At 41.4% G+C, this 9,064-nt stretch overlaps 1 protein-coding gene across 1 annotated transcript in view; it reads right to left on the bottom strand.

The window, feature by feature from the left end:
* DCHS2 (dachsous cadherin-related 2) overlaps positions 1 to 7,795 on the bottom strand; it is a gene marked incomplete at both ends in the record, with an annotated part of 37,435 nt that extends 29,640 nt beyond the window's left edge. The window contains 2 exon segments of the mRNA XM_083368068.1: positions 5,273 to 5,435; positions 7,730 to 7,795. Coding sequence (XP_083224194.1) covers positions 5,273 to 5,435; positions 7,730 to 7,795 — 229 coding nt within the window.
* Between the last annotated feature and the right edge of the window lie 1,269 nt (positions 7,796 to 9,064).

Consider the following 9,064-nt stretch of genomic DNA (forward strand, 5'->3'; position numbering starts at 1 on the left):
TTGTCCCAAGCATGCCTAGGAGGTTTAAATGACTGCCCTTCGTTTCACCTTTTTCCAAGTACTAGATGTAATGCCATGAGTGGAAATGTAGCAGAGTTAAGTGTGACGGCCCATTTTTTTGCATAAAGTAGACGGAAACCACTGCTTGAGTCAATGCGGGACACAGACGCATCAATCAGAAATGAAAAAAAATGTGCACTTGCTTATTCTGTTAATAAAACATTGCTAAAGCAGTATTAATGGATTCCTGCTTACAACCATCGGGGCTTTAGAGACAATTCGAAATATGTAGACAATTAGGTAAAGTGTCTAGAATTACATAAAACAGAATTTAAGTATAAGAAAAGTATGGTTTACTTTAAAAACTGCTTTGTTTGTTCCCAAAAGGAGGAAACATTATCAAAGCAGAACAGACAAAGTCATTTTTAAAAGAAGAAAGTCTAATAAGAAAGCACTCTTCTAAATCAGTAGTTCTCAAGCATGCTGGCCTCAGGACACATTTACATTCATAAAAAACGACTGAGAATCTCAAAATGCTTGGGATTTAGGTGTGTTACGTATCAACATTTGCTGTATTAGAAATTAAACCTGAGAAATTTTAACATATTTATTTGATTTTGTGGACCCCTCTGAAAGGGTCTTGGGGATCCCAGGGGTCTCCAAAACCCCTGTTCTAAACAAACACAATTCTTAATGGGAAATACTTTTAAAAAGTGCCATAGTTAGGAAGAAAGAAAAGGGTTTCAAAATCCACAGTGTTTACCTGTCAAAGTCCATAAACACTACATGGATTTTGAAATCTGTGGAGAAAAGTTAATAGAACTTTCATTTGCCCGGTTTAAGAATCAGAATATTAGAAATTACAGAATAGCAGTGCCCATAGAACTTACACGGCATCACAAAATTGACTTATTACTATTTAAAAAGGTAAAGGTAAAGGTTCCCCTGCACATGCGTGCTAGTCGTTTCCAACTCTAGGGGCCGGTGCTCATCTCCGTTTCAAAGCCGAAGAGCCAGCATTTGTCTGAGGACGTCTCCGTGGTCATGTGGCTGGCATGACTAGACGCCAAAGGCGCACGGAATGCTGTTACCTTCCCACCGTAGCGGTCCCTATTTTTCTACTTGCATTTTTACGTGCTTTCAAACTGCTAGGTTGGTAGAAGCTGGGATGAGTAACAGGCGCTCACTCTGCTACGTAAATCCAGTGAGTTCCATGATTGTGTTATTCCAGCTGTAACCATAAAACAAATATGTTTCTTTCAATTTTTTTGAATTGACTAAGTCAATCCTCTAATCCCGATAATGACTATATTATCTAGTTTACAACCATATAAAATGTTGACAGTATACAGTAAGCATAGCACTATTTCCCAGCATATTGCAACTTCCAAACAAGAGGAAAAACACATCAAATGTTTACAAAACCAGTAAAAATGTAAGATTCCTATGAGCTGAGTATGCCTCTTTGTAATTTTCTGAGCAAAACTATGAAAGAGGTGAGCTACTATCTTTTTCTGGATTTGTTTTTTTTTTCCTTTCATAATCTAGCCAGTGGCTGTAATGGGAGGCTAGCATGAGCCCATACATTCTCATTCCATTATTCCATACACAGGTCACAGAGGTCAATCAGTGTATCATTCTAAGTTCTAGCCCTCCATCTCACACTCTAGCAATTTTGAAAGTACTTTATCATTCTGAATAACAGGCAAAAAAGGAATTCTGTTGATGTGCTAGTTACTCCACAGTTTATTAAAATCCCTGAGATGACATGGATAATTTCAGAAATAATGTTGGAGAACCTAAGAATTCTGAGTGAGATGACCATCCTGAGGAATGTGTCTTGAGTCCCTTTGTGCCCAAAAGAGATGTAAGTCCAGCCCATCTTGAATTCCACCAAATTGCTTTGACCACTAGTAGGTCAGATTCTTGTAGAGCAGTGGTTCCCAACCTTTTCTATAGCCTGCACCCCTAGAACGCTTCTGATATATTCTCTCACCCCTTACAAAAGTTTGAAATAATGGCAACAAATTATGCATATACACTATACTTTTGAAACTTCTAAACCCAAGTTCTTGCACTCCCTGGAATATCGTCTCGCACCCCGGTTGGGAACCCCTAAAGAATATTGGCATGCAATAAACTTGTCGTTATTTGAACCTCTTTGGCTCCTGATTTCTTGCACCTGGTAGATATAGGCTCTACAATTATTTCCAACTTGCTGTGTTAAATGTATTAATTCTTACTGCATAAGGCATATTGCAGAAAAATCTTCTTTTAACAGAAAAAACTGGACCTTTGATCATGGACACCTGAGTTAGGGGTTTATACATGCCAGTTACAAACTCTGCCTCTCTTGTAGTCACCTGCAACAGTGTATGTAAACATAAGATGCAGACCTTTCATTGTGATGACACGGCACATTTCAATGTTTTGACAAAATCTAAGGTTGCTGAACATATCCTTAATGTTGATTGCTGTCCTACTTTGCCCCAGAATTTTTTTCTTTTACTTCCTATGTATGGAGCTGCTCATTTGATATCGACTTTTGAAAGGTTTTTTGTTTTGTTTTGTTTTCTCAATTATTCAGCATGCAGTTTTGGTCTTTTTAAACACCGGACTGAACCCCTGGCATCACTTTTTTCATATTTTGATAATTGTACTTGTTGATTCTAAGCATTATTTTTCTAGCATGTGAAATTAAGGATATTTTATCATAAGTTTGCACACACTGAGTTTCCTTTTTGTGATATACATTTTGCTCTCCCAATGTTTTGGCCTCTGAATCATTCTCCAAATTTGTGGCACAGCTTGGTTAGAGCTTTTACTGATTCTTCTGCTTCGGTTCATAGCCAAATATGAATGCCACCCTTTCTTTGCCCAAGCCAAACTATATAAGCAAAATAAACAGACCCACCTGCATGAGATGGTTGGTGTTTTACATTTACAGTGCATGAGCCTTTGGCTATGCTTACTGGTTAATCTTGAGGCGTGGTGGCTCAATGATTTAATGTCGCTGGAGATGGTTTCTGCATCAGCGGTTCGAGTCCTAGCACTGTGTGTTGGGGTGAGCTCCCATCGCTCAGCTTCTGTCCACTTAACAGTTTGAAAGCATTTTCTGTGCAAGTAGATTAAATAGGTACTTTTTGAACTTTTGCTTTTAGTAGTAACATTTATAAAGCTGTATGAGTTGTTTCTATACATAGCAGTAGCTGTTCAAGCAATCAAAAAAATCTGTTTATTATTTAGTGACATGGTTATTTCACAATTTCTATTTTTACCGCAATTTATTTACTTCAGAAAAGCTGGACTTAATTTGTTCTCAGCTCCTCTCCTCAGGCTTAATATACAGGCAGCTGCTTTAACTTAACAATACTTGTTTCAGCATGGAAAGGAAAGAAATGAAACACTTCTCATACATAAAACACACTTGCTGAGGTTGTGAAGACACTTATTCAAATAAAATGCCTGAATGAAAAAGTGCCCTTTGGTAGCTTTTAATGGATGTTTCTTGAGTGATGAGGCTTTAAAAATTTCTTTACAGATGAAATATGGGAAGAAGAGATTTTTTGTTATATTCTTAGAAAAAAATAAGTTATTGTATAAAGTCAAGAAATGTGAAATGACTTGCTTTAAGGTTAAAATATATATAAAATATTACTTCTGGTAACTCTTAATGGACTTTGGCAGATTAAGACTGAATGACAATTCTTTATTATTTGCTTATATATAAAACATAAGCTATGGGATGAAGAGATGTTTGACTGAAATGTTAAAGATGAAACATTACTGAATTTGTACTTGCTATATAATTTTTTCTTTATATTTTTCCCTTCCCCTTTTTTCTGAACTTTTTTCTCATTTTTTAAAGTTTTTCTTAGTTTGCATTAGTTTTAATCTTTATTTTTAAACTTCAATAAAAATTATTACAAAAAAGGCCGACTAATTAGCAACTGATTATCTGCTGATAGTTGTGGGTTTTTTAAGACACTTGCACTAAACCAGGGCTTTTCAACCAGTGGTACATGGGCACCTGGCAGGTGGTACGCGACCATCCTAGAAAAGTGGTAGCGGGGGAGAGGAATGAGCAGCACCGCACAAGCCTGAGCGAGAGATGGCTGGAGCTGCAGGGCTGTCAGGGCTCAGCGGAAGCGCCAGGATCAGTTTTTGATACCTTGCTAGGCGACTGGTGATACTCGGATGTTGCCATATCCTAAAAGTGGTACAATGGGCGGAAAGGTTGAAAAGCCTTGCACTAAACACTTGCACAGAAACAGAGCAATTTGGAAGACACCTAAATTAACAAATCTAGCCACCCATCAGAATCTCCTTCCTCCCCAGCACCAGTCCTGTCCCATATTAAGGACAGTGATTGATGAGTTATTTCTCACCAGCTGGTTAATGTTTAGCAGAAAAGGGAAAGAAAGTGAGAGAAACTCATTCAGCTACTATATGTCCTAATTGTCCTGAATTAAAATGAAAGGACAGTACCAGCATTGCGTACAGTCACTCATGCGCTTGTGACCTCTCGGTTAGACTACTGCAATGCTCTCTACATGGGGCTGCCCTTGAGGACCACTCGGAGGCTCCAACTGATGCAGAATGCAGCCGCGAGAGTCGTGTTGGGGGTCTCCCGATACTCCCATGTTACACCTCTGCTCCGTGAGCTGCATTGGCTTCCAATGCAGCTCACGGGTGAGATTCAAGGTGCTGGTAATGACCTTTAAAGCCCTACATGGCATGGGTAAGGAGTACCTTAGGGAGCACCTGCTGCCGGCATCAACTTCCCTCCGCCCAGTGCGCTCCCACAGAGAGGGCCTCCTCAGGGTGCCACCGGTCAGAGAGTGCCGACTGGTGACCCCCAGGGGGAGGGCGTTCTCTGTGGGTGCGCCGGATCTGTGGAACCGTTTACCGGTTGAGCTCCGGATGGCCCCCCACGTTCGCTCCTTCCGACGTGATCTAAAGACCTATTTGTTTGAACAAGCTGGCCTGGTCTGATGGGTTTTGGGATTTTATCACTGTTTTTATGTAAATTTATCTGTTTTATTGGGCATTATGGTTTAATCTCTTCTTAATTTTTGTATTTCTGTATTTTAGTATTTATTGTCCTGTTCACCGCCCTGAGTCCTTCGGGAGAAGGGCGGTATACAAATTAAATTAAATAAATAAAATAAATAAATTATTAAGACAGCACAAATTATGGTTGGCATACTTTTCTGTCAACTCAGGGACTTGATAAATGCATATTAACATGGACTTGAAGAACAGTACTAACCCAAGTAATTATGCATAGGTTTCTGTTCTGTTTTCTTTCTTGACTGTCCAGTTACTTTTTCCACTTCTCTCATTTCTGTTCCCCTCACTTTTCCGTTATCCCTCCCCACATTCCATCTCCATTCCTCTTCCTTCCGTTTCAGTTTTTCATATGTGAGAGGCATCTATGAGAAAAATAAAATGATTTGTGCGTTATGTCTATGGAGATTCTCCATCATCCAGATGATTATGAAAATTCAAGATCGTGACCGTAAGTTAACAGACTAGCAGAAACTGGTATTATTTATTTTTTAAACAATCCCTTCTTTTAATTCTCTCATCTCTTTATACAGTCAGTTTTTCCTAAACGGTTGCCTTGCAGACATGTTGAGCTATAATACCTATAATCTCTATATGTCTGAATTTGCTAGTTGAGAAATTATGCGAAGTATAGCTGAAAATCTCAGCAATTACCAAAATAGGGAAAGTTGTTCCATTCAGAAAGATGAAGTACAGGTGAAACTCGAAAAATTAGAATATCGTGCAAAAGTTCATTTATTTCAGTAATGCAACTTAAAAGGGGAAGCTAATATATGAGATAGACTCATTACATGCAAAGCAAGATAGTTCAAGCTGTGATTTGTCATAATTGTGATGATTATGGCTTACAGCTCATGAAAACCCCAAATCCACAATCTCAGAAAATTAGAATATTGTGAAAAGGTGCAATATTCTAGGCTCAAAGTGTCCCACTCTAATCAGCTAATTAAGCCATAACACCTGCAAAGGGTTCCTGAGCCTTTAAATGGTCTCTCAGTCTGGTTCAGTAGGAATCACAATCATGGGGAAGACTGCTGACCTGACAGTTGTGCAGAAAACCATCATTGACACCCTCCATAAGGAGGGAAAGCCTGAAAAGGTAATTGCAAAAGAAGTTGGATGTTCCCAAAGTGCTGTATCAAAGCACATTAATAGAAAGTTATGTGGAAGGGAAAAGTGTGGAAGAAAAAGGTGCACAAGCAGCAGGGATGACCGCAGCCTGGAGAGGATTGTAAGGAAAAGGCCATTCAAAAGTGTTGGGGACTTTCACAAGGAGTGGACTGAGGCTGGAGTCAGTGCATCAAGAGCCGCCACACACAGACGGATCCTGGACATGGGCTTCAAGTGTCGTATTCCTCTTGTCAAGCCTCTCCTGAACAACAAACGTCAGAAGCGTCTTACCTGGGCTAAAGTAAAACAGACCTGGTCTGTTGCTCAGTGGTCCAAAGTTCTCTTTTCTGATGAGAGCAACTTTTGCATCTCATTTGGAAACCAAGGACCCAGAGTCTGGAGGAAGAACGGAGAGGCACACACTGCAAGATGCTTGAAGTCCAGTGTGAAGTTTCCAGTCTGTGTTGATTTGGGGAGCCATGTCATCTGCTGGTGTTGGTCCACTGTGCTTCATTAAGTCCAGGGTCAACGCAGCCATCTACCAGGAGATTTTGGAGCACTTCATGCTTCCTTCCACAGACGAGCTTTATGGGGATGCTGACTTCATTTTCCAGCTGGACTTGGCACCTGTCCGCACTGCCAAAAGCACCAAAACCTGGTTCAATGACCGTGGGATTACTGTGCTTGATTGGCCAGCAAACTCACCTGACCTGAACCCCATAGAGAATCTATGGGGCATTGCCAAGAGAAAGTTGAGAGACATGAGACCGAACAATGCAGAAGAGCTGAAGGCTGCTATTGAAGCATCCTGGTCTTCCATAATACCTCAGCAGTGCCACAGGCTGATAGCTTCCATGCCACGCCGCACTGAGGCAGTAAACGCTGCAAAAGGGGCCCAAACCAAGTACTGAGTCCATATGCATGCTTATACTTTTCAGAGGTCCGATATTGTTCTATGTACACTCCTTGTTTTATTGATTGCATGTAATATTCTAATTTTCTGAGATTGTGGATTTGGGGTTTTCATGAGCTGTACACCATAATCAGGGCTTTTTTTCTCATAGAACGTTCAGAACGGAGTTCCGGCACCTTTTTTGGATGGAACCTTGTAGGGTAGGCAAGGCGGGTTATATGATGTGAGTTCCGGCACCTTTTTTTTTTTACAAAAAAAGCACTGACCATAATCATAACAATTATGACAAATCATAGCTTGAACTATCTTGCTTTGCATGTAATGAGTCTATCTCATATATTAGTTTCCCCTTTTAAGCTGCATTACTGAAATAAATGAACTTTTGCACGATATTCTAATTTTTTGAGTTTCACCTGTATTTGTTTGGGCAGCTGTACCCAAACCCATTTAACTAAGCATGGTTGTAATGGAAGTTGTTTAAAGTCACAATTGACTCCTTTCACACAAGACACGAATCAATAAGCTAGTTTGCAAACTTAGTAATTCACACAACCTGGGGGTGACTAAGCACGTAGGTCACCTCTCTGTTGACACCCAGATCCGGGTCGGTGGCAAAAACCTGACACATGGCAGTACCTGAAGGCATGTCTTCCCATAGGTGGGCGTGATGCTTGCGTTGCCCGACAGTGGGGGCGTTGTCATTCTCATCCAGCATTTGGACCACTGCTTGGAGGCTCCGGCGAGGGCTGCCGCTGTCCTAAGCTTCAACCAGCAACCGATGGGTAGCCGACTGCTCCCAGTCCAGCCGCCTCAACTACAGCAGTCCCAGAGGGTCACAGGGAGTGCCGTGGTGCACCTGGAAAAACAGACCTTTCCCCTGTCCACAAGGCCGTCCTGAACCTGCCCCAAATGCCAAAGCTTCCCTCGTCAGGATCCCATGTGGCAGACGAGTGGAAAGTGCTGCTGGCCGGACTGAGCTCGCTGAAGTGCACAAACTCCCCGAGGGAAGCGGGGAGCGAGGTCATTCACCTCAGCAACGGTGATTTTAACCTGCACAATCACCCCTCTTGGCGTGATCGCTGTGGCGCACCATCCGCTCGCAGTCCAGGGGCCTGGCGGTGAGGATGAAGCTGGTGTTGTGCACGTGGAAATCCGCTAACAGTGGGTTCTGCCATTCTCCTGAGGGTGAGGTGGGAAGGCTCTGGGGATGCCCTTTCTGCTTTGCTACATTGTATCCTCTCTGCTGTTTCTATCTGCTCGCTCTTTGAACTGTTTCTCCTTTGATCTCAACCTGGGGTGAGAAAGGAATGTGCCTCCCACCATCTGGCTTGTCTCTCACTGCAGGAGAGAATGGTGCGAAGACCCCACAACCTCTTCACAGGCATGGGAACAGACTCTGTTATCAGCTCTGTTCCCACAGTGGACTTAACACCTGGGGATTGGCTCATTTGAACTGACCGGATGAACTATTGGGGTGGAGTTTGCTTGGGACTCTTTTAACTCTCAGATCCTACCTTCTATCAGCTTCTCCTAATAAAAGTTCTTTTTGGAACGAACTGTTCCAAGAGTCCTGCTTTCTTGGGATCAAGTTTTGAAATAAAAGGATTATTTTCCATTGGGTGCTTATGATTATCATCCAGAAATGATCTCAAAAAGCAGTTTAGTCCCAACATTATTTTCCATGATCGCCATTTTACTCACACCTGCAATTGTGCAAATCAGCATTTATAGTAGTTCTGATATTTCTTAAGGTGAGCGAGTGTCCTTATGTCAACTGAAGTAACCATTGTACAGCTTATACCTAGTTCCTAGTTTTCTCTGGATTGTTTTAATAGCTTGGAAAAATCTATTAGCAATTGACCAATGTCACCTAAATGATTTCTAAAACCTCTTCAACAAATGTTATGTAAAATCCAAGCAGGTTGGAGTATGGAAGCCTTCCAGTAAACAGCCTTTCAGAAGCTCTCTATC

Source organism: Vipera ursinii, assembly GCF_947247035.1.
Source record: "Vipera ursinii genome assembly, chromosome: 7".
Lineage (NCBI taxonomy): Eukaryota > Metazoa > Chordata > Lepidosauria > Squamata > Viperidae > Vipera > Vipera ursinii.